We start from the raw sequence: 23,707 nt of genomic DNA on the forward strand, positions 1-23,707 counted from the left end.
ATCTGTTCCAACTTTCGTTTTGTCCAATATATATGCGCTGTGTGTGTTCTACTTGACTATCACCAATTCTAATAAAGCAAGAGACTGTCACGCAGCTTTTTCTTGCGTTTATCCGGCCGCCTTGAGGGGTGACACGCGGGTATACTGCATAAGTGAGCCGCTGACAACACAAACAACACAGACTTTTCCGATCAGGCAGAAAGAAGGAAGAAATCTAATCATTGGGACAAAGATAAAGCAAAACATTCGATTTTTCGTGGACACGGTCGGTCACGTGGCACAAGAATGCACGCGGACTTCCGGGCAATTTGACTGCTTTTTCTCATGATGGTTTTCGATTTGTGGTCTGAACGCGCTCGTCATCACCAGATGGTTCCAAGCATGTATTCGTATGTGAACGAGTAGTAGTAGTAGGTGGTGTACCGGCACATAGCGTACTCGATTGAGAACTTGCCCCATTGGCGATTTTAAAAAAAAAAGAAGGAAAAAAACAACTCGGTATTGTTCACGTTGTTGCCAATCAGCTGTTTGAGGGCGGTAACAGCGGTGGACTTTTGTCCAATCAGACGACGGTCAACAAACTTCACCCCGCCCTGAAATATTTTCCTCAGACGCAGTATCCAATAGAATCGCGGCTTTTGAGTTAGTGACAGCGCAGTCCTCCAATGGAACGAGTTAGTTGGAGAACCTCCTCCGAGCCGTCGAGTGAATACCACAGAGTTGCCTAATGGCGACGCGTCTGGTAAGTGAGTGTTCGCCTACTTTTTTTGGTCTTGCCCTCGAAGAAATAAAGCTCCAATGTCATATCGAGGGGGACAACCGCTGACGCCGCGTGTTTGCGTCGCCGCCGAGAGACGTTAGCGAGGTTGTCAAACGGTTGTTGGACGGCGAACGGCGGGTTGAACGTCGTGTGTGTGTGTGTGTGTTTTTCCGCCTGTCGCGTCGCCTCGCTCGCCTTGTTTATGTCACTGCCAGCTATGCAAATGTGGCGAGGCAAGTCGCGGAAGCCGTTCGAGTCGCTTGACATCGTGTGTCCCGATGTCATTCATTAGCGAGGGGGCCAGGCAGCGAGGTTGCGTCATGCCCCAACTTGTTGACATTCTTTTGTTTACGGCGAAAAGGCAGCGAAGGACCGAGACAAGCGCCCTTTTCCATCTTTCCGCCATTTCCAGGTACTCGTTTGAAAAAGTGTCGTAACGGCGTCGTCCGTTCGGCTTGACGAGGGCGGAATTGGCACTTTGGCAGCAGTTTGTCGAGCGGGCTGCGCAGTTGGGAATGAATGAGCTCTGGTGCGCATGCGCACGAAACCTCACAACTTTATAAACAAGACCCCCCCCCTCGCCCCCGCCCCGCAGGCCTTCGCTCTCGGTGGCATTTGCGCATCTCCTCTGCGCATGTGTGAAAATCAAGCGTCCAAAAACTCGGGGGGGCTGGACGTCGGCGAATGCCGAGCTCGTCCCCCTTCAGCCTCGTACTCATTCTTTAAAAGCCTCACGTGACAAAACGTTGAGTGCACTTTCTGCCATGTTTAACTGCTCTCATGGCATTTAGAGGTTTGAACGTCGGAGTAAAACGGTCGATGTCCGGAAACCACAGAGGCCACCGCGGGCGCGCTACGCAAGCCCAACAGCGCGTCTTGGGCAGAGGTCGCGCGGCAAAGGAAGAGAGTCGAAACGACGCCGATGCATGTTTCGGTCGCCTGTGTTGTTTTTTTTTAACTTTTGCCTTTTTGCCCCAAAAGCAGGCGATGTGATGACGCGATCCCAGCGAGTTGACGCCCACTCCGCCGCTTGACGATGGACGAGATGTACGACCCGCTCAAGTGTCACGAAGATTCGCCGTCCTCGCCCGGCTGCCACATGGACTTCGGTAAGGGAGGCGCCCCGCTCGCATTTGCGCCCGCGTTTCAAATTTTCTGTCGGCCCCTCCCGATCGGGGCTTTCCTGCGGCCGTCGCTCGCTGGCTTTCATCATCTCCCGTCGCGCAGACGACATGCCGGAGCTGCGGGAGGTGGAGGAGGACCGCAGGTCCCCCGGCGCCTTCCGGCTGGGGGCCGGAGTGTCGCACCAGGAGCCCGGCGGCGGCGGCGGCGGCGGCTGGCTGGCCGAGCTGGCCAACATCGCCACCGGGCCTCAGAGCCCGCTGCTCAAAGACGCCCCCTACAAAAGGTGCGCCCTTTTGTTTTTTGGCTCTGGGGCAGGGGCGGGGAGAGCGCTTGGCTCAAGTGGAGGTTGGGACCCCGCAACTTTTTGTCATGTTTTTTCCATTCTAGTTGAATAATTCCCCCCCCCCCCCCCATGTTTTCTTGTCAGCTGCTGTCTTTTTGGTGGAAGGGGGGGGGGCATTGTCATTTTGACCAACAATTGTATATATGGTATATATATATTTTGAAAGCCAAGATTTTTTGGACAGCAAAAACGGCCCTAGCTCACTGGTACGCTAACTCCAGGTTACGCGTTAGCTTGCGTTGAGAGTGCGGGACGGCGGAAAAAAGGCTTTCAACGGGTCGCCTTTGTTGTGCTCTTTCCTCGCACCGACAGATCGTCTCCGGTGCACATCTTCGGCAACAGCAACAGTCTCCATTCCTACGCCCGCCCTCCTCTGGCCAGCAGCGCGCCCACCCCCTCTAGAGGTCACCTGAGGGAGCGCAGGCGCGTCAGGGTAACTCTTGTTTTGTTTTTTTTTTGCCGCTCCCGCTCCCCTTCTGACGCCATACGTCCCCGCTCCGCAGGCCAGCAGCGAGTCCGAGTCGGGCGTCTTCTCCATGTCGTCGTCCTTCTCCGACGACGAAGACATGGCCTGGTCCCGCTCGTGGCCGTCCACCGCCTGGCACTGCTTCCTCAAAGGTTCCTCCGCCATACGCGACCGCCGCCGGGCTCCTTCCCTCCGGACGGCAAAACCGCTCGCGAGGAGCGCCGCAGTCAAATACAAGCGCGGCAAACCAGTCCGTTCACCCTCCGCTTTCATTTTTTTATATGTGATCGTGGCTTGTTTTGCCAGAAATTTGCAGTTCTTCTCGCACGTTAGCGTTTTTTCAAACATTTTTTGCCGGTCGAGTCCAAAATGGCCTTTGCGTTTGCTAGCTTTCGCGCCCAAGTCTGAAATGTATCTTTTTTGCCGTTCTTCAAAAGAAGTTTGGTCTGCGTTTGATTTTTGCTGTTGTTTTGTTTCTGCGTCCGACATATGGCTCGGTCCTTGTCCGATTCGGATCCGTTTCTGTCCCGGATTGGCGCCGCCCCGTTTTTGCCGCATTTGCCCGATGGTCTTTTTTTTTTTTAAGTCTGTTTTTGTCCGAATGCGATCCGATTCGGTCGTGTTTTTTTTCCATCGTCAGCGATGGCTCGGCGACTCCCCCCGCCGGCCCCCCCCTTTTTTGCACAAACGAGCTTGTCGCGCACTCCATTCGTAAGCCCGAAGCCACGAGGGAAAGGCGGCCCGCCGCAAATGTAGTGCCAAGTCCACCGGCGCTGAGACGTTTGGGTGCGTGGCAGGAACCCGCCTGCGCTTCCATCGCGGCCCAAACGTGGAGTGGCAGGAGGCCGACGAGCTGGCCGATTCCGACGAGGATTGGGACGACGACAGCCTGATGCCGTCTTGCTCCTTGCTTCAGGTTGGTTGCTTGGTTTTCGCCCGACGAACGCCAGGGCGGGGCTCGTCTTGAGGCCGAGGCGCTAGCGAAGAGGCGCTTCCCGTTCTGGCGAGGGGAACGCCGGGTGCCGCCATTCAAAAAACCCCAATGGAATTCTCGTCAATTCTTGCCCTCTTTGCCAGTTCCCTCTCTGGCGTGGGTTAAGTCTACTCGTGTGGTTTTCGAGGGCCGAGTTTGGCTGACCCCTTGTTGAAGACCAGTCCATTTTTTTTCCCCATCTGAAAACAAGCACGGGGCTGTTGATGGTCGGATCGTTCAATTTTTGTCCATCTTTGGGGTCCTATTTTTGCCCGATAGTCTTCTCAGCCAGCGTTGCGTTTTGGTCTGACATGCCCCCGTTTGTCGTCGCTTCCACGTCGACGCGGTCTCGTTCCTTTTGGAGGAGCTGCGCCGCATTTGTCCTTTTGCGCCCTTTCAGAGATTTGGCTCGGAGGGCTTGAAGCTGATCGGCCACGAAGAGACGCTGTCTTACGGCCAGGCGGTGCTCCAGCTGACCTTTGACCCCGGCTCCCCCGAAGACGGCCTCCTCAGCGCCGAATGCCGACTGGACCATCCCTTTTTCGTGCGGGGCAAAGGTACGGCCGGCGACGTCGCCGCTCGCGCGGCTCCGCGTCGGCCGCCGCGGTGATTTCACGGCACCTTGCGCCGTCAGGGTGGGCCTCCTTTTATCCGAGCCTCACCGTGGTGCATCACGGGATTCCTTGTTACGAGATGCAACTGGGGGACACCTGCCTGCCGCCCAACCACCCCGACGCCATCAAGTGTGACGACTCGGTGGTTTTTGATACCTTCAGAAGGTAAGGGTGCCCAAAGTCGCCGTCCGTCCGTCCGAGTTGAGGGCCGGCCAACGCCCCCGCCTGCGCGTCTGCCTCGCAGTTACGACTTCACCCCGCTGGACTCGTCGGCGGTGTACGTCCTGAGCAGCATGGCGCGCCAGCGCCGCACCTCCCTGTCCGGCGGCGGCGACGGCGCCAGTCCGGACCGCGACAAGGCGGAGCGCTCGGCCTCCCCCCGGTCGGCCAGGGGCCAGGCCTCGGCCGCCGCGCCCGCCAAGTGCAAGCGGCCCATGAACGCCTTCATGCTCTTTGCCAAGAAGTACCGAGTGGAGTACACGCAGATGTACCCGGGGAAAGACAACCGGTAAGACAGCCCCCCCACAACCCCCGCCGTCCATAAACGGTTTGCCAGACACGGCCGCCCGCTTGCCTTGCAGAGCCATTAGCGTCATCCTGGGCGACAAGTGGAAGAAGATGAAGAGCGAGGAGCGGCGCTCGTACACGGTGGAGGCCAAGGCTCTGGCCGAGGAGCAGAAGCGCCTCAATCCCGACTGCTGGAAGCGCAAGAGGACCAACTCGGTAAGCGCGGACCAGGTGTGCCTTTGGCCTGCCGTCGCCTCGGCCCCGAGACTCACGCTGCGTGTGTGTGTTGTGTGTGTGTGTGCGTCCCGTGACCTGGAAAGGGTTCCCAGCAGACTTGAGAAGACTCCCCCAACGGAGACGCGCCGCTCGCCTCGTCGTCTCCGCCCGCCGCGCCTTTCGCACGGAAAGCCCAAAGCGGGGCCCGCGTCGGAAAGTCATCACTAACCAAGCACGTCGATTTTCTTACTCTGTCGCTAACGCAAAAGGACCTCGTACGCCTCCTTGGCTAGGAATCGACCTCCTGCCCTTTTTTTTTTCTTCTTCTTCTTTGTTCCGGCTATAAGCCGGCGGTGCTATGCGCGCTTCGCTCTCGCCAAAGCGGGATTGCACGGCCACCTTTCACTCTCGGACACGCGTGCCGTTTGTCAGCGGGTGGCGCAAAGCCTTACGCTCGCTTTTCGTAAGAATGTGGCGCCGCCCTCTTTTCCGCCATCCGCCCGCCACGCGTAGCCAACGAGCGCCCCCATCGCGCTTTATATCCCCACAAGTCCAGAGGAGGCGGGTCGCCGGGTTGGGCGCTAAAACCGGACGACGACCGTCCCGCCCGCATTTCACCGAATACGCTACAAAGGCAAGATATTTGGGCCGGGCGGGAAGCCATCTTTTTCGTTTCCCCAACGCCCGATTCCGCGGCCAGAGTTGAGGATCGCTCATGGAAGCCCGCCGGGAACGTCCCACGGGTGAGCCGGCGTCACAAAGGACCTTCCCCGACCGGCTCGGGTCACTGCTCCAACTTCAGCCCGACGCTTTCCCTCCCCGACGTGGCGTCGCGAGGCACCGGGGGCACCGGACGTTGTTGAAGAGCTGAACAAAGCCCGCCCGGCCCGGCCTTTCTTGGAAGGCCACGTTTGCTCCAAACAGTCAATATCTTGTCTTTGCGGCGTCCTCAATGAAATGGAGCTTGAACATGTTTGCAATGGGGGGGGGGGGGGGGGGGAATGCGTTGGCGCCACGCAGCCGCTGCCCGACAGCCGCGTTGGCGCTTTCAGGTCGCAACCGTGTTGATAATGTACAGATTTCACAGCCGGGAATTGCACCCCCTCTATCTTTGTATCATATTCTAAATCATTTTTTGTAAACCCTGCATGGGCTCTCTCGTCTCATTTGTGCTCGGATGACTTCTGTCGCCAACGGTGGCACGTTGCAATTTTTTTTTTGTTTTCCAAGAGAATGGAAAGGACGGTCTTGCGTGACCTCACCCGTTCACATGATTGACGCGGACGTCCGTCATTCATGAGGCACGGTGACATCGCCAAAGGTTCACCAGAGATTCTGATGAAAGCTCTTCAAGTAGATCAGGCGTCCCCGATCCACGGTACCGGGCTGCTCAGAGCCGTGGGCGGACGTGGCGGAAAAGCGCCCAGGCCCCCTTCCCACCACGTCGCTTCGGGACTTGAAATCAATCGGCAAGGGCTGAGAGAAGCAGCCTGACGCGGGCGAACGGACCGTGAGATTGACAAGGCATCGCGCACACGACCGCACAACGGGGAAGAGAACTGGGCGACCGACTGCCACCATTTTCGTGGGACAAAGATGAAGCGAACCAACGGCCAGTCGCTCAGTCGCCCATTCCCAGTGCCGCCGACAGAGGGCGCAAACGCTTGAAGAACACGGCTGAATTCCAAGTCCGGCTGATTGATTGTCGGCTACTTGCTCGGCAAAAGATGGCACGGATGTGAGAGCGAGGCGTTCGCCGGCCAAGCGGCTCTGCCCGAAGCCTCCTCTCGTTTTGTGCGGAGGGGGAAGAAACGTCATCTGTGCTGTAAGTTATTGGACGATTCAATGGAAGCCTCGCGACTGTGACGAGAAGGCCTTTCGGGGAGCGAGTTGCATTTCCGTGGCATCTCCTGCCGTGAAAATCCGAACGAGTTTGTTCCAAAAAGTCCGACTGAACGAAAGAAGGGCAACGGTGCGCCAATTATCGCTTGATCAGACAGCCCAGCCCGGATAGCGCCGCCCGACCCCGGCTTTCATTTGACTTCCGGGATCCAAAATGACTCGAAGGTTCCGCCGAAGGCGCTCGGCTCGCCGGCGTTTTGGCCACTCGTGAATCCAAAGCGATGTTTTGCGGCCGAAACGAGACGCGACGTTGACGGCAGCGCCGGCGCCGGGGCGCTTTGCCTACGGGCTTTTGTTTTCTTCCGCGCCCACGCGTTTCAAAAAAAGAAAAGAAAGGAAAAGAAAGAAGCTCGCCAGCATTGTGAATGTCGCGAAGAAGACGCAAAACGCCATCTGCTTGCGCCGTGAAGGACTTTTACTCTGCGCTCGTCGTCGCACGGTTGGAGAAGAGACAAAGTGCGCGTTTCAAAATGTGCCGAGGCACACCTGGCCAAGAAGGCCCCCTTTTGTTTTTCTTCCAATTTCATCTTCTCATCAAAGTCTTCATTTGGACCAAATACCCTCATTTCATTCACTTTGAATTCAATTCAACATTTTGTTTTCCCTTTTGAAAAAAGAATCCCCCCCCCCCCCCGAAATGTCCAAGTTAAGACTGCAGAATTGTAAAGCAAGCATTGTTGCTTCGCACCGAGTGGAGACCAAAGGCGATCCAAATTGCGAATTGAAAGCGGTCAAAGGTGTCATGATCCTGTTTTGGTCTGGCCAGCAGGTGGCATTAGCGGACTTCGGCACGCACCTGCTGCCAATCTCTAATTTTGTCTTTAAGGTCTCTTCTGCATGGCACCTGTGTCGGAGTATTGTTTTCTGGTATTGCTGTTCTCCCTGCTCATGGACTATTTGACTATTGACCTCGTTGTGTTGCGCGTTTTGCGCTCTCGCTACACCTGCTTTTTCTGAGTACGCTTTTGGCCACTGCGGAGCGTCGGTCGCGGAAAGGCCCAAAAAAGAGGATGGCAAAGTGTCACCGTGGAACGGCAGGAGGCAAAAGCGCAGTTGTGCTTTTGCTGTCGCGCGGCGTCTTGCGGCCCAACTGGCGCAGGCGGGACTTTTCAAAACAACACCTCGGTGGAGCGCTGCAGACAGATGGCCCCCGTCTCATCCATTCCTTCGCCGCACTCGTCTCGTCTCTTCTTTTTTGTCTCAATCGCGCGTGTGACGCTGCGCCGACAAGAGCCCGCTGCTGCTCGCCATCTGCCGTTCGCCATCTCTGGCGCCCGCCCGCCCGCCCGCGCGTGCTCGGACGAAACGCAACTTCTCGGCAATCTCCCTCATTCATTCATCCGTTGATGCAGACTACATTCAAGTCTTCAGAGTGGGGGGCTGCCAAAATGGCAAGCGTGTTGTCGATGGCACTCGTAATGCCAGAATCATGCGGCGCCCGCTGTGATCCACGGGAGGTGAGTGCTGATCGGCCGCGGGTGGGGGGCGCGCCCGGTCATTTGGGGGAAAAAGACACAGAAGGGACTGTCCAAAATCAAAGCGGCTCCGTCACGACGCATCACACAAGCGGGCTGGAAAGGAAATGGAACCCGTTTGCCTTTTGGCGCATGTCGCCGCCTCTGCGGGAAAATGCCGTCGGCGTCCGTCTAAGGCGGACGTCCGCGCGCAGGGAGAGCAAAGCGATCGCAGCCGGCGGCATCGCACTTGAGGATGTTCACATCGTTGGCCGACCCCCTCCCGGCCGCCCGTCAAACTGCTCGATGGGTCCGTCCGTCAGCTTCTCTGAAAGCGCGCTTCCGTCATCACGTCCGTCCGCGTGGGTTTTCTGCGGGTACTCTGCTTTGCTCTCACGTTCCAAACGCGCACCATCGATCGATTGAATTAAGTGCAAGCGCAAACACCACCGACTTGACTCCAACCAGATTTGTTTTCTTCCTGTACTTGACTTGAGTGCGTCGGGGGGCCGCTCGGGTTCCCCCCCCCCCATTTGAAAATGGACTTTCTAGGCCTGGCTTTGCCAAAATAGGGTCAGGACTGTCCTTTTTTTTCTTTCAACCTGTGGTGACATGAAACAGTGGTCATGTCAAGCATGTTTAGTTTGGCTTTTTTTCTCAAGAGAGGCGTCGCAACATGGCGGGAGGCGCTCGTCACTCCGTTTGCAGCAAAGCTATTTTTGTCCTCCTCGGAGTTGTCGCGGCCGACGCGTAAGCGCCGCTTGCAGGGGGTGACGGCGCTCTATTTATGGAAATGGTGCCAAAAGAAGCCCCGAAATACCACCGGCATGCGCGTCCCCAATAAATAGGTGCCGTCCCCCCCTCCCACGTCTCCCTTTCTGTGCGGAAACGCAAAAAAAAAAACGCATTTTAATTTGCGCCAAAAGGTCACGCGGCACCTTTTTGGTGAGCGGCTAAGTTCTCCGCGTCCAATCGTCTTCTCTCATCAGCTGCGCCACTAGTCGATTTCTTCTCGTCTTCTGAAACGTACAGACGCCGCGCTGGCGAGAAAGCCGAGTGAGCGATTACGTTTTGAGGGGGGGGGGGTCGGGGTCACAAAAGACAATCTGTTTGTGTTCGTACAAAAGTTGGAGGCCCTCATCCGCGATGAAAGAGTTTGACCGAGGAGAGCAGCTGCGCAGTTTCCGGGAACAACCGTTCCCAGGGGTGGGGGGGGTCCGAAAGGAGACATCCGACGGCCGGGTGGCCTGGGGGAGGAGCCGACTGTACGTGCTGTGGCCAGCGCGTACGTGGGGCCGCTCTCGCCGCGCTACGCCGGCGCCGTGTCCCCAGCGTGCGTTCCCACGCCTCGCCTGACACCGCCGACGCAAACGGATGCGCCGGCCGGCCGTGACGGGAAGTCCGGCGCCTCTCGGTTGCCTTCGAGGGGGGGAAGGGGGGTCGCCGAACCTCACAGCCTCGACGACCTCCGTTCTCCACCAAAAACGTCCAATTTTTGATGCCTCGGATGACGACCGAAAATCTGAGCGCACTTGAATGTGCCGCTAGACTCCTCTCGCCTTCCTTCCACGAGGAAGCGGCGCGTCCTCGTGGAGCGTTCCATTGGGAGCAAACGTGGGGTTTTTTTGGGGTGTTTTTTTAAAGAGCGCGCGATCGGGAAACATATCCGATAGACGCAAGCGAATCTCGCCGTCCGCCAAGGCTGAAATTGTCTCCCGCTTTCGAAAGGGAGTTGGCGGCGGCCGAGCGAAAGCCGCGGCATTGTTTGGACCCGGCGGGGCGCGTGTCATGGCGAGAAGGCGCGGCGCCGATGTGAGCGGCTCTTTGTTGCGCGCGGGCCGGCAGCGCCGGCACCGCCGCCGCGCTCGCCGCTTTCCTGGCCGCGAGCCTGCTCGCCCGCACGGCGGCCCGAAAGGCCCTTCAAAGTGCTGGCGCTGATTCAGAGCCTGGACGTGGGCCGCCAACACCCGCCGACCTCTTCCTCGTTGGCGCTGGCCTCCGCGTCAACGTGCGCCACCGGCGATGGCAAGCTCCGCTTTGGGGCCGATTTGATTCCTTCTTTCCATTTTCTGATGACCTTTGACCCCGACTCCCCCCATTCCAACACAGATACCTGAACTTTGTACCAAATAGGCTCCTTACTTCTTTTTCCACCTCCGCAGATGAGGAGGCCTGGACTTTTTCCGACACGCCGCGTCGTCTATTTTGGTCTGCCGCCGCATCGATGCAGAATTGCCGACGTCCGCGTGCCAATGCGCCGACAGTGTTATAAATACCCGCGAGCGTTTTTTTGTTCGTTCGGTGGCGCCGCGAGATAAAATAGGCACGGCGTCTCATGACGGGACAGCTTTTTGGGAAGGAGCCACTCCGTCCGTATTGGCCTCGTTCTGTCGCCGGGGCAATCCGGAGCCTGTCGCGGCGGCGCTCAACCAAAGGGAGAAAGAAAGGGGCCGGCGTGGCGCGGCGCGGCCCGGTGCTTATACCCAGACCGATACCCGGGGGTGGTATCGGTCAGTGCAGAGCAATGACGGAGAGGAAGAGCCGAATGAAACATTCAAGGCGTTTGTCTATTTAACGCTGAGGATTCTTGGCAATGGCGGAGCAAATTGCAGCATTTTCCTTGGCCGTCGCAGTCTCCGCAAATGGATCTTGAGCGATGATGCGCCGGTGCGCCGGGGGCCAAGGCCGGCGGCCCGTCGCGTCGTTCATCAGCGGAAATCGGCGACGCGCACGCGTCCCGCTTCGGTTGCCCCGGTGTCAAGGCCCCGTCGTTTGCCGCTCTTAATCGGGCGACCAGTCTGAGCGCCGTCCTCAAGAGCACAAATCAAAGCGTCGTCGCCGATCGGCGATGCAAGAGCGAACATTGTGCGAGTCGGCTCTTGCCAGTGGAAATGGCCGAAGGGGAGAGGTTGACTTTCCAGGGCCCCGGAGCAATGTGACGATGTGGGGGGCCTGGGGGGGGGGGTGATTTCTGCCCACTGCCCGTTTTGTTTGACAAGCAGCCCCCAATGTCAATAACCCCGCTCGAAAAGTCGAAAGAGCGTGCCAGCGTAGCATTTGCACGGAATCGAGCGGCCCTTCGCTGTCCTCGGTCGTCGCGCGGCGACCGTTTCAAATCATACCGCCGGAGCGCCGGCGCTTCACGACTTCAACTTTTCGGACGGCTCGGACGAGAGCGGCGCACGTCTGTCGGGACCTCGACCAATCACATTTGTGGCGCCGTCGTAGCATCGATGCTAAAAGCGCACAAGACAATGTCGAGAAACGTCCTTCATTGTCCAAATTGTCCTCCTTTTGGACTGTTTTGTGCTTTCCGCTGTCTTTCTTTTGACTTCTTTTATTGTCGCACGTCTGATATTTGCTCCCCGCACAGCACTTTGAAGACGGCGACGGTCGTTTTCAAGTGCTCGAGAAATACGCTCGAGTTGAGTTGAGACTTTCCCAACTCGAAGCTTCGGCCTCCGCATTCGGGTTAGAGGCGAGGGTTGTCATGTTTCGGTTTGTGACCACCAGGTGGCACTGTGGGGCTTTACCCAGCAGCCGCACACCTGTTGGTCGTTAGATAATTAGCGGCTTGAAAAGGACTCCCAGCCCGACCGCTCAATGTCGGCTCATTGTTGCTGTTTGCTACTGTCGAATTTGTTTGTGGCCGGATTGAGTGAGAACAAAAGGGGTTAAAGCCATGACGGCAGACCAATCAGGAGTGGGGGAGCGCCGCAAACCTCCGCAGTAAAAGAGAGAGACGGAAGAAGGGAGGGAGTGAGAGAGAGGGAGGTAGAGAGCGGGAGCGTCGCGCTTCGCACTCCAGTCCAGACGGCCGACGGACGACGAGGAGCGTTCGCACGTCGGGCCGCCCGCGTGGATGAGAGAGCGCGGCGGAGGAGGAGAAGCCCGCCGCCGACCGACCCCCTCGCCATCTCCCGTCAGAACGAGCGACGTTGTCAGCGGAGCATCCGTCGACGTCGACGGTGAGCGCGTCCGTCCGCCTTTGGACCGCGGCAACTCGCGGCTCGTTCCTTGACGAGTCCGTCGTCGGTCGCGTCTTTTGCGTCGTGCGACTCGTAGCCTCGAGGACGGAAGCTAGCCGCTCCGATGCGCGTGCGGCGGATGTGCGGGAGAAAAATCAAATCAGAGAGTGACGCGAGATTCGACAAGAGAACAAAAGAAAAACGAGAGGACTTGAAAATGGAAGGGGGGACGTCTCCCGAAAAATGACCGGGACGGGACGCCGCACTTTGTTGTCGGGGCCAAATGGAGAGCCCCCTTTCCATTTGCGGAAAGGCCAGCGCGGAGTCCGCCTTGGACTCCAAAGTCGACGGCGACAGGAGAAGCGCTTTGGACAGCGATCAGTCGGAAGACTCGGTGGGCGTCGATCCCGGCTTGGAGAAGGACTCGCGTGGGTTGCTGCGTCCGCCTGACAACTTGTCTGAGGAATCGCGCGCCTGATTCCGCCTGTCCGACATCGGGGCATATTGCGCTTCGTCGGCCAAATCCTTTCACGCCGGCGCTTCTCCGCCGACTGATTTGTGTGGCAAAAATCAATTGTCAATTGTCCCCAAATACGGGGGAGGGAGGGGGTGGGTTAGCGGGCGACGTGCGGGGACGGAGGCGAGACGTCGCAAGCTCGCCCCGCTGCCATGCAAATGAGACCTAGCTCGCTCGCGGATGTTCTTTTGAGCCACGCAACCCCTCGCCGGTAGCCCCTCCCCTCTCATCCATGTCGTCGCTCTTTCTCTCTCCCCAGGCCGGCTCAAGATGCAGGATTGAAAAATGCCACTCTCTCCCAACTCCCCGGGGACGACGATAAATTGCGCTCTCGCAAATGTCACGGAGGTCGCACGCCACGCCGATCGGACGCGCCGCTAATCCGCTGCGCTCACGCCATCTGCCGTCGGCGAGGGTTCAGGCATGCGTAGGAGCCGCTTCGGATACGCCGGTGCGACGCCTCTGCGATCCCGCGTGCGGATAGAAGAGGCGGACGGCGAAGGTCCGCTCCGTGAGTGCCCTCGGGGCAGGGCCGTCATCATGGGCCGCGGCGAGCGGCCGGACGCGCCGACCTCCTAAGCGCCGATCGCGGACACGCCGCAGACTGACCGGCGCGCTCTCGCAATACGAGGCGCAAGGGGTCGCTTTGTTTGATTGGACGTCTCTCCTGGAACGGGGACAAAACCACGAGCCGCTCCCGAGCGCAGAAGCGCGCTAGCAGCCGGTCCCCCGGAAGTCTCTCAAAGGACCCGAGCGAAAGTCGTCAGGCCTCCGGCCGGACGGGCGCGCGCCCGCCCGCTAAGGAAAAGACCGACGATGTCCGGCCGCGACGCTCACTGGCCCGATTCCACCAGCCCGCGACTCGGATAGTGCCGCAGGCAAGGGTAAGTCCTCCCGGAAGCTCATTTGGAGATATCTGCGCGTCGCCGTTCAAGAAACTCTCGGCTGTTGGTTGTCACGCGGTTGTCAACAAAAGTCGGATAGCGCGCCAAAGCCCGCCGACTTGCTCAAAGAAACGAGCGTGGACGTTACGCTAAGCAAAGGCGACTTTCTCGAGCGCGCAGAGCAGCGACGCGCACAAGCGAGCGCCAAGCGAAGCGTGCGCTTTTCAAGTCACATCGAAATGTTACGTATATATACACACACGCGCGTGCCCTTTGTCTCCCCGGAAGGCCACCGCGGAATGCGCATCGGCGGCATGGGCAACGTGACGGTGAGCGACGACGAGGAGCCCCTGGGCCGCGCGGCCGATCCGGCGCCCGCCGGCTACCCGCCGGGCTTGCGGGCGTCGTTGGCGGCCTTCCTCGCGCTGGAGATCCTCCTGGGCCTGAGTTCCAACCTGACCGTGCTGGCCCTCTACTGCCTCAAGTCCAACCTGATCAGCTCGGTCAGCAACATGGTGACCGTCAACCTCCACGTGGCCGACGCGCTGGTGTGCCTCTGCTGCATCCCCCTCACCGCCACGGCGGTGCTGCTCTCCCCGGGGGGCGAGGCGGCCCCGCTGCGCCGCTTGCACGAGGCCTGCGTGTCCTTCGCCGGCGTGGCCACGGCCGCCAACGTGCTGGCCATCACGCTGGACCGCTACGACATCTCGGTCAAGCCGGCCAAGCGCGTGCTGACGGCGCGGCGGGCCCTGGCGCTCATGGCGGCCGTGTGGCTGCTGTCCTTTGTCAGCTTCCTGGTCCCCTTCGCCGAGGCGGGCTTCTTGGCGCGGGGCCGCGCCCGACTCAACCAGACCCTGGGGGAGCGACGCGCCGACGGCGCCGACCGCTACGACGCTGAACCGGGCCTCTACTACCACCTGCTGGCACAAATTCCCATTTTCTTCTTCACCGCCGCCGTCATGCTGATCACCTACTCCAAAATCCTGCGGGCCCTCAACATTCGCATCGGCGCGCGCTTCCACGCCTCGCAGAAGAAGGCGCGGCGGAAAAAGTGCCCGTCGGCCACGGCCATGACGCCGCAGCGGGAGGCGTCCCAGAGTGGCGGCGGCGATGGCGGCCGCAACCCCACCGCCCTGGGCATGCGCGCCTCCGTGTCGGTCATCATCGCCTTGCGCCGGGCGGTCAAGCGTCACCGGGAGAGGCGGGAGCGGCAGAGGCGGGTCTTCAGGATGTCCCTGCTGATCGTCTCCACCTTCCTGCTGTGCTGGACGCCCATCACCGTGCTCAACGCGCTCATCCTCAGCCTGGGCCCCAGCGACCTGATGCTCAAGTTGAGACTGGGCTTCCTGGTCATGGCCTACGGCACCACCGTCTTCCACCCGCTGCTCTACGCCTTCGCCAGGCAGAAGTTCCAGAAGGTCCTGAGGAGCAAGATGAAGAAGAGGGTGGTGTCCATCATCGAGGCCGATCCCGCCCCCGACGACGCCGTCATCCGCAACTCCTGGATCCAGCCCGACAGGAACAAAAAGGTGACCTTCGAGGACAAGGACGCCCGGCGGAAAGGTCCGCCTCCCGACGAGGCGCGGTGAAAAGGAGGCGCCCGCGGCCAAAGGCGCCGCTTCGCCAGGGGAACCGTCCGTCCCAAGCCAGCGTTTTGGAAGTCGCGTGTGCAACGCCGCCCTTGATGACTAGTTATGGACGAGTACTGTAGCTATTGTGTGGCTTCTCGTCACTTTGTGTCCGTACGCCATACGTGTGCAACTTAGCCGAGGAAGTAGGCGTCGCGCGGACGGCCGGTAGATCGCTCGACAATAGATTGGCTCTCTCCTCACCGAAAGCGCGAGAACCTTTTCTGTCTCCCCCGCCGAACGTTTGTGACTCTGCGACAGCCGCCGGATCGCGGTCGAGACCCTGGACGAAGAAAAGTATTCTGTGCAAGTTGGATCGTTAGTCTGCATCATCACTGATGATGATGATCCGCTCAAAGTAAACATGAGTTGACTTGAGAGTATGGTTAGGCAAGCAAGAGAAGAATGTTTTATTTTTTTTTCCATTCAAATTTGAACACAGGTTCTTAAACGGGCCTGCGGACCACCGGGTGTTTGTGAGCCCTAAGTAAGCATCAATAAACTCGGACTTTAAGATCGGGTGTGTGAAATGTACTGCCATCTAGTGGTGAACTAATAGGATGCAACGACCTCGAAGCTTTGACGTTGCCGAAGAGAGAGCAGACTTGGCACGCCTCTCATCAACTGCTTCAGCAGAGGTGCATACAAAATGTGAGCCCAAGCGACTTCTTATTAATATTAATCTTTTTTTGAATAGTAAACACTGAAAAATCGTCCTCTCGTTGACGTGGCAGGCAGCACCGTGGAGTCTCTTCGTTGCGGGGAATCATCCCGAGACAGAAATCCCCTGGACTCAACCGCACGCTTTCGGTCGTCTTTGCCCTTCCCAACTTCGATCCTCAAACATAGCCAAAGTCAGCTCATGCTAACGCGCTGACCTTTTATTTTGAATTGTAAAAGATGACTTTCGGAACCAGTATTAACAGCTTCCGGCGCGTGAGCAACGACGCGTGAGTGAGACTACTAAGCCGCCATCTTGAGCCGGGAGTGCCGGCCTTTCATTTCATTGACTTGTCTCGAGGTCACTCTGTTTAGCTAGAATGAATTCCGGACACGTGGGTAATTTTATCCTTGGGGCTTTCGTAACCTATACAATTCCAAAGTTAGGACCTTGTGTTGAACATAAATAAAACCATATCATGATTTGGAAGTCATGTTCACCCATACGAAACAATCATTAACTCAGAATTTCACGCCTATAAATATCTATCAATCGATCAATCTCTCCATTTCTCTATCTATCTGCAAGCTATGCAAATGACGAATGAATATTAGTACAAAATAATACATTTCATATTAATCTTGATTGTTATCGTCGAAACAAACCGCATGAATCTCTACGAGTTATGACTTTTTTTTCAGATTACAGTCTGCTTATGCTCAAAGTGAAAGAAATACACGAGGCGGATGAGCGGGACCGTTGCCGGTGCCCCGGCTCAAGATGGCGGACACCGTGTACGTCGCAATCGGAGAAGCACGCATGCGCTCTTGAACGGAGGCGGGGCGACGGGCGGCGCCGCGCCACAGTCGCTCGAGTGCTTCTATAAGCTCGCCGTGCGACGCCGCGCGCCTTCCTTCCTCTTCGCTCGGAGTTTCGTGGCGCGTCGAGTCCTCATCGTCTTCACGGGAGACATGGCCGGCTATTTGAAAGTCTTCAGCTCTCTGTCGAGGTCCGCCGCCGCGGCCTTTTCCAGACACCCCGCGGCGCTCGCCCCGGCTGCTCAGCGGCAGACTTTGCAACAAAGAAACTGTGAGTGAGCCGAACGACGGAGGGGCATCCTCCGAACGGGTTGCTCGTCGCCGGCGGGGCCCGCTTCGGCTCGGCGGCCGCGCTAGCCGGGCTCGCGTGCGATTCGGTCGCGTTTACGCCGTTGTTTCGACGCCGTCGGTATTTTCAATTCGAGTGGGTGCCGTTGAACGAGTCGCTTCGACTCTAACCCGGTGGTTCGGCATCGATGGCCGACGGGAGCCGGTAGCCCGTCTTTGTCTTCTCCCAATTCAAAGTTTGTGCAACTTGCCAATGTGATTAGGCGCGGGGGGTGGTGGGGGAGGTGCGCAAAACGCCGTCGGGCTGTAACGTAACCGGCGCCCGCTTGCCTCGAAGAAGGCATTACGAAGCCTACCGGCGCCCTTGAAACGATCGCACCATCCGTTCGAATGACGAGCTCAGGTCCAACGGCGTGATGAACGACGGCCTCAAAATGCGCCGTCATCCCCGCGAGATGAGTTTTGGTGCAAAGTTTGGTCCAAGGTCAGGCGCCGCGGACGAGGCTCCTTCGCGCTCGCAAATGGCCGCCGGTGTCCTCTATCGCCTCCTCGCCATCGCGACCCCCGCGTGTCTCATCTCGCTTCATTTTCAACCGAACGCACAAAAGAGCGAGGAAACGGCACGTGAATGCAAATCGGCTGCTGACGTCACACGCACGCCCTATTTTTAGTCGTCGCGATGTCGTTGTTGATGAAATGTTTGTCCCTTCTATGCGACGGCGTCGTTGTCAGCTGACCTCTGCGAGCTGCTCCAAATTGCCCGAGCAGGCAGCCACTTGAAGGACTCGCGGCTGTTTGTCGCATGCCAATTGAAATATTTGCTCCCGCCCGAGCCCGTTTGACATCTGGCCCTGCGGCCCCTTCCAAGAGCCTCGAAAACACCACACGCGGCCTCTTGGGATACTTGATCCTACCGCGAAGGTTACAAAGACGCTCCTGCTCGATGTCGTTTGCGTTTTGCGTCAGGTGAACTTGAAAGGGCGTTTGAGGTGACCGAGGGGCGTCTTAACCCTTTGGGATGCGGGCCCGATTGGATTTCTTGGTCCGTGTCGATGGTTCGGTGTGAACCGAAAGGAAGGAAGGAAGGCAGGCAGACGCTTCTGAAGCGCGCTCCCTTTTTCTAAATCTTAGCTGCAGGTGGCTAGCGGGCCCGCGTGACTTTGTAGCGCCCTTCAGAGCCCGCCGTGTTGATCCATCCCCGGTTACGTAACACCCCGCCCCCCCTCTCTGCATTGTGATGGCAGCTGTAGGCTGTAGCGAGGCTCGTCGGGCCTGGCGCGGTTCCAGGTTGGTTTTGCCCGGGATGCGCCTCACCAAACGTGTGGCGCGACCGATGCGGGAGATGGCGTGCGGGTTACTTGCAGCTGGCTTTGAAAATGCCGACGCTCAGTCGGGGTTTGTTTGTTCATTAGGCGCTCGCTCGCTTCCTCTTGACAGGAGTTGACCGAATGTGAGCTTGGCTCGCTCCTCATAGGGAAGCGGACTCGATTTGGGGACGCCGTATTTGAACACGATGCTGACAAAGCAGGTTCAGTGAAAGCAGAAGAAGAAGAAGAAGAGCCCCGATGGGTTGAGGGCGGGAAATGACATGACCTGCTTTGGATTTAGTGGCACGTTCACTGGGCCCGATTGTGTTGGGATTTTAGGCCGGGGCCAAGCGTTCTGGGTCCTTTTGGGTTGGATTCGTCATTAAAAAAAAAAAAAACCTATCCAACTTGTTTTTGCCGCTTGAATGTCGATTCTGTCAAACGGCAAATGAAAGCGAGCCTTTCTCGCTGCCACTGAAATCTCAGTCCTGTGACGTCAAGTTCTTGATTGTGCACGCCGGCGTTTGCGGTCTTTGCTCGCGAGTTTATTTTGGGGTCGTCCGCTGACCTTTGCGTGCCCGTCTGGCATGTTGGCGACAGAGCGGCGGCTGTTTGGACCGGCGGGCCTTCCCGTGGCCGCCAGTGGCTCAGATGTCCCTTCTGAAGGCAAATGCGCTCAAAGTCACCCATGCGGAGTCCCGGCGGACGACGGCCGCGCGGCCTACGCCTCGCGTGCGCTCCTTGGCTTTTGATTGGGATTCGCCGCCCGGGTGCGCGCTCGGCTTCTTTTGACGGCTGTGCCACCGTCTGAAAAGGCGATTTGTACGGCGGGGCGACGACCGGCTCTCGTTTTTGTTCTCTCCGGATCGCACTCCGCCATGGCCGTGCTTCTTTTCCTTTCTGCCGGAATGCGGCGCGGCGCGGCTTTGCTCTAACGAGATTACCGCCGAGGAGAAGGTGAGCTGGTCACTCGCGTCGGTGGATTTATTTCGCCCGTCTGCCGGCAGGATTAGGACAAAGAAACGCGAGCGTCGCCGGGGTGCGCCCGTTTGTTGGTCTTTGAACGCCGCGCTCGATGCGGCCCGCTGAATCCGCCGCTGCGATCCACAGATGGCGACAAGCGCATCCAAGTGGCCCAGCCCGTGGTGGAGATGGACGGCGACGAAATGACCAGGATCATCTGGGAGTTCATCAAGGAAAAGGTGAGCGGCGATCCTCGGAAGGCGGCGGGCGGCGAGCTCGTCCCCAACGGGAGGGGGCGGGGCTTCGACGGGGTCTTGCGTTTGGGCCGTCCGGGAGAAATCTGACTTTGGCCCGCCGCAGCTCATCCTGTCCAACGTCAACGTGGAGCTCAAGTACTTTGACCTGGGGCTGCCCTACCGAGACCAGACCGACGACCAGGTGACCATCGACTCCGCCCTGGCCACCAAGAAGTACAGCGTGGCCGTCAAGTGCGCCACCATCACGCCCGACGAGGCCAGAGTGGAAGGTTGGTGGCGAGCGCTCGGTGGCGACGCTCTTTTTTTTGTTTTCCTTCACCTCCCCGGCCCTCGGAGGCGAGAACAAGCGTCGGCTCGTTGTTGTCATGAGCGCACGTCACCTTTGGCGCTTGCGAAGCGTCGCTTTGTCTTGGGGGGGCGTGGCATTGGCCGAGGAGGCGCGTTGGCCATCGGCCGCTCAAGCGTCATGGACAGAATTGACCTTGCCTGCGCCGTTGTTGAAATATCCCCGACGCTCGTTTTGTTTTCTGCGTTAGCATGAAGCTAGCGGCCTTTGTCTGGGAGCCCCGACAAAGGCTGTTTACGTTGAATTGGATGGAAAACTGGGCGAAGGATCATTTACCGTCTGCCCAACTACCGGCGCGCGTCATTGCGCGCAACTCATCACAAAAACAGAAAATTGTCTTCAATATCAGCGGAAGCGGATCTCTGAGAGTAAACAACGGTTAGTTGCTCCGCGATCACACTCGGCTGCTTCTCGGCCGGTTCGTTCCTTTATTGCAAAATACAAGAAAGACACTGCCCCGGAGATTTGCATAGCGCGCCCCCCCGCTCCGGCCCCTCGCTAGTGATCTGATCTAGCCAAATACACAAGTCAGACTTTGCTGATGACAAATGTCCACCCGGGCGCGTCAGCTCTTCCCAAACTGTCAAAAGTCTTTGTTTCTTCCCACTCTGTGATTGAATCTAGCCTTGCCCCCCCCCAAACCCCTCGCTTTGACGCGATTACTCAAGAAAAGGACCTCCGGCCAAACGGCCGACACCTCTGGGCCGAGCACGTCCAGACATGCCCAAATGAACCCAAACTTTGGACATGGTCCCATTTTCTTTGTGGCTTTCTCCCTCATTCTGAGAATTGCTTTGGCCTCGCTGCTAAACGCCGCGGCTCCAAATAAGGTCGAGTGAGCCGCCGGCGTCTGAGGAAAGCGCCGCGCTCTTGCGCGAGCATCAATGGGCCGGCGCGGGGCCGAGCCCGCCGATGCGGCACCGACGAGCGTTTCCCCGGCAGAGTTTGGCCTGAAGAAGATGTGGAAGAGCCCCAACGGAACCATCCGCAACATCCTGGGCGGCACGGTGTTCCGCGAGCCCATCATCTGCGCCAACATCCCCCGGCTGGTCCCCGGCTGGACGCGGCCCATCACCATCGGCAGACACGCCTTCGGCGACCAGGTGACTCGCCATCGCCGTCGGCGCCGGCGCGGCGGCCACACGCGCCGTGCTGACGGCGGGCTTTTCTGCTCCAGTACAGGGCCACCGACTTTGTGGTGGACCGGCCCGGCAAGTTCAAGATGGTCTTCTCGCCCGCCGACGGCGGCGCCGCCAAGGAGTGGGAGGTGTACGACTTCCCCGCCGGCGGCTGCGGGATGGGCATGTACAACACGGACGAGGTGAGAAAAGCCCCGTTTGCCGCGGAGGTCGTGGGCCCGGGGAAGCCCTCCAAAGCGACGTCTTTGTCTTCCGGCGCAGTCCATCAGCGGCTTTGCGCACAGCTGCTTCCAGTACGCCATCAACAAGAAGTGGCCGCTCTACATGAGCACCAAGAACACCATCCTCAAAGCCTACGACGGCCGCTTTAAAGACATCTTTGAGGACATCTTTCAAAAGTGAGTGCCGGCGCGAGGCGCCGACGGGACGCCGGCCGCCGCCATTTCATTGGCCTGCCTACTCCCAATGCTAATGCTAATGAGGATGATTTTTTTTAAAAAGGGGGGGGGGGAGTGCTGTTGATGCAAAGAACCTTTTCAACTCGGTTTCCTCACATCTGGCCAATTGTGGAGAAGCCCGAATGTTTTGCATCGCTTGCGTTGCGCCGTATCGATCCTCAGCGTACGGCGGATTGGAGCCGGGTGTCCGTTTTGACTGCTAATTCCGGTCCCGTTGCCATCCGAGGAACGTCCCGAGAGATTCCGTCGCATCGTGTGGACATTTTGCTTGCTTCCACGCGTCGGACAATAAGCCGAAAGCCGTCCTCCTTGTGAATGTGTCACCCCCCCCCTCTCCAAAGGCACTACAAGCCCGAATTTGACAAACTGAAGATCTGGTACGAGCACAGGCTGATCGACGACATGGTCGCCCAAGTGCTGAAGTCTTCCGGAGCCTTTGTGTGGGCGTGCAAGAACTACGACGGCGACGTTCAGTCGGACATCCTCGCCCAAGGTCCGATGCCGCCGCCGCCGCGCTCGCCCGTCTTTTGCCGCGATCCGCCGTAACCCGGCTGCGCTTCAGGTTTCGGCTCCCTCGGCCTCATGACGTCCGTGCTGGTGTGCCCCGACGGCAAGACCATCGAGGCGGAGGCCGCCCACGGCACGGTGACCCGGCACTATCGCGAGCACCAAAAGGTTTGTTTCGGCCTCTCCCGAGTTTGACGTCACCGATGCGGGTTTTGCTCTGAGCGGAATCCTCGCCGTTGATTTTTTCAGGGAAGGCCGACGAGCACCAACCCCATCGCCAGCATCTTTGCCTGGACCAGAGGCCTGGAGCACCGAGGGAAACTGGACGGAAACCCCGACCTCATCAAGTAAGAGGCGGGGGGGGGGGGGGGGGGGGGGGGGGGGGGCTCTTTTGGGCTTTGCGCAAAAATCACCACGCGCGTGTGAATGCTCAGGTTCTCCCAGACTTTGGAGCGCGTGTGCGTGGAGACGGTGGAGAGCGGCACCATGACCAAGGATCTCGCCGGCTGCATCCACGGCTTGTCCAAGTAAGCGAGCCAAAAATCCCCCCCCCCCCCCCCACCCTCCGTTTCATGATTGCGCCGCGTTTGGTTGGCTCACACGGAGGCCGTCCCCTCCCTCCCTCCCTCCCGCAGCGTCAAGCTGAACGAGCACTACGTCAACACCACGGACTTCCTGGACGCCATCAAGACCAATTTGGAGAAGGCTCTGGGCAAGTGAAGGACTGCAGCGAACGCGGAGACGGCGTTGGCGTCGGCGTGGGCGTGGCGCGGCGCTCTTCTCTTTTTGTACCTCATTTTTAACTTAAAGGTCAACCGATTCACAGGCATTTTCATCTGAAGGATTTGTGTGCTCCGAGTACGGAGGGCTCGTGACACGGTGCGCAATTGCCCTCGCACTTCCCGCCTCCCCGACACCGTCCCTTGTCTTGCGAGGTTTTATTTTTGTAACGTGAAGTAGCGTCTTCTATGCTGTGTCATGCCTGAGCCAAGACTTAGCTGCAATAAAAACCCTCTGTTTGACCCTCCCCGCACCTTGCCGGGTCTTCCCTGAAACGTAGCCCAGGTGCATCATGACACCGGTGTCAAGAATGGAACGTGTGGATCGCGGCGCGTCTTGGCCACGTGGGGGCGGTAGAGGACCAACGGGCTCGCAAACCGATTGGGGACGCAAAGGAAAGTCGTCACTTCCCTAGACGGTCGACGCGTCTTGCTCGACGGCACCGATGGCCAACTGATGAAAGGCAAAAACAAAAGAAATGGTGAAATGACAACGGAGCACACTTTTCAAAGGAGCTCGGAAGCGTGTGGGAAAAGCCCGGCCGCCTCCGGCGTTGAGCCGGACCGATTGGTGCTCAAACGTCCGTGGACTCGGGTGCCAAACGTTGGCCTGGGTGGGGCGCTTGGTATTCTTTGCGAGAAGCGGAAGCCGTACGGTTGTTTTCAAGAGACCGCGTTTGAAATCTTGCTTTGGTGAATAGTTTGACGGGAAACTTCAACTCGGAGGGCCGAGCCTCTTTTTCTTTTTTGTTTGTTTGTTTTCAAAGAATGGCAAATGGGTCACCCTGAGAAAATCAATGAGCACAGACCTCCGATTCACAGCATTT

At 58.5% G+C, this 23,707-nt stretch overlaps 4 protein-coding genes across 4 annotated transcripts in view; 3 read left to right on the forward strand and 1 right to left on the reverse strand.

Annotated features, from left to right (window-relative positions):
* The window catches only part of LOC127598003 (pinopsin-like), a 143,708-nt gene that overhangs the window by 24,667 nt on the left and 95,334 nt on the right, over positions 1-23,707 (reverse strand). The gene's annotated exons all lie outside the window — the stretch shown is intronic.
* Positions 633-6,151, forward strand: LOC127597997 (HMG box-containing protein 1-like). The gene is made up of 11 exons (XM_052061452.1): positions 633-742; positions 1,745-1,869; positions 1,988-2,168; positions 2,541-2,661; positions 2,732-2,846; positions 3,492-3,610; positions 4,068-4,224; positions 4,302-4,446; positions 4,526-4,789; positions 4,863-5,004; positions 5,109-6,151. The coding sequence occupies exons 2-11, from the start codon at positions 1,797-1,799 to the stop codon at positions 5,124-5,126; spliced, it is 1,335 nt and encodes a 444-aa protein (XP_051917412.1). The 5' UTR covers positions 633-742; positions 1,745-1,796; the 3' UTR covers positions 5,127-6,151.
* LOC127597999 (G-protein coupled receptor 22-like) lies at positions 12,028-16,284 on the forward strand. The gene is made up of 3 exons (XM_052061454.1): positions 12,028-12,328; positions 13,105-13,729; positions 14,018-16,284. Exon 3 carries the CDS (start codon positions 14,029-14,031, stop codon positions 15,316-15,318), a length of 1,290 nt encoding a protein of 429 aa, XP_051917414.1. The 5' UTR covers positions 12,028-12,328; positions 13,105-13,729; positions 14,018-14,028; the 3' UTR covers positions 15,319-16,284.
* On the forward strand, positions 16,902-23,126 carry LOC127597996 (isocitrate dehydrogenase [NADP], mitochondrial). The gene is made up of 11 exons (XM_052061451.1): positions 16,902-17,107; positions 19,542-19,633; positions 19,755-19,920; positions 20,940-21,100; positions 21,175-21,318; positions 21,398-21,534; positions 21,936-22,087; positions 22,157-22,269; positions 22,351-22,448; positions 22,536-22,628; positions 22,737-23,126. Exons 1-11 carry the CDS (start codon positions 16,990-16,992, stop codon positions 22,819-22,821), a joined length of 1,359 nt encoding a protein of 452 aa, XP_051917411.1. The 5' UTR covers positions 16,902-16,989; the 3' UTR covers positions 22,822-23,126.

This window comes from Hippocampus zosterae, chromosome 3 (genome assembly GCF_025434085.1).
Source record: "Hippocampus zosterae strain Florida chromosome 3, ASM2543408v3, whole genome shotgun sequence".
In the NCBI taxonomy this organism is placed as follows: domain Eukaryota; kingdom Metazoa; phylum Chordata; class Actinopteri; order Syngnathiformes; family Syngnathidae; genus Hippocampus; species Hippocampus zosterae.

Excerpts from the sequence above, each read along its gene's own strand:
- LOC127597997 (XM_052061452.1), top strand. The coding sequence starts at position 1,797 with ATGGACGAGATGTACGACCCGCTCAAGTGTCACGAAGATTCGCCGTCC. Across the intron at positions 1,870-1,987 it reads CGGCTGCCACATGGACTTCG|ACGACATGCCGGAGCTGCGG; the intron begins GTAAGGGAGGCG and ends CCCGTCGCGCAG. Across the intron at positions 2,169-2,540 it reads AAAGACGCCCCCTACAAAAG|ATCGTCTCCGGTGCACATCT; the intron begins GTGCGCCCTTTT and ends TCGCACCGACAG.
- LOC127597999 (XM_052061454.1), top strand. The coding sequence starts at position 14,029 with ATGCGCATCGGCGGCATGGGCAACGTGACGGTGAGCGACGACGAGGAG.
- LOC127597996 (XM_052061451.1), top strand. The coding sequence starts at position 16,990 with ATGGCCGGCTATTTGAAAGTCTTCAGCTCTCTGTCGAGGTCCGCCGCC. Across the intron at positions 17,108-19,541 it reads GACTTTGCAACAAAGAAACT|ATGGCGACAAGCGCATCCAA; the intron begins GTGAGTGAGCCG and ends TGCGATCCACAG. Across the intron at positions 19,921-20,939 it reads CGACGAGGCCAGAGTGGAAG|AGTTTGGCCTGAAGAAGATG; the intron begins GTTGGTGGCGAG and ends TTTCCCCGGCAG.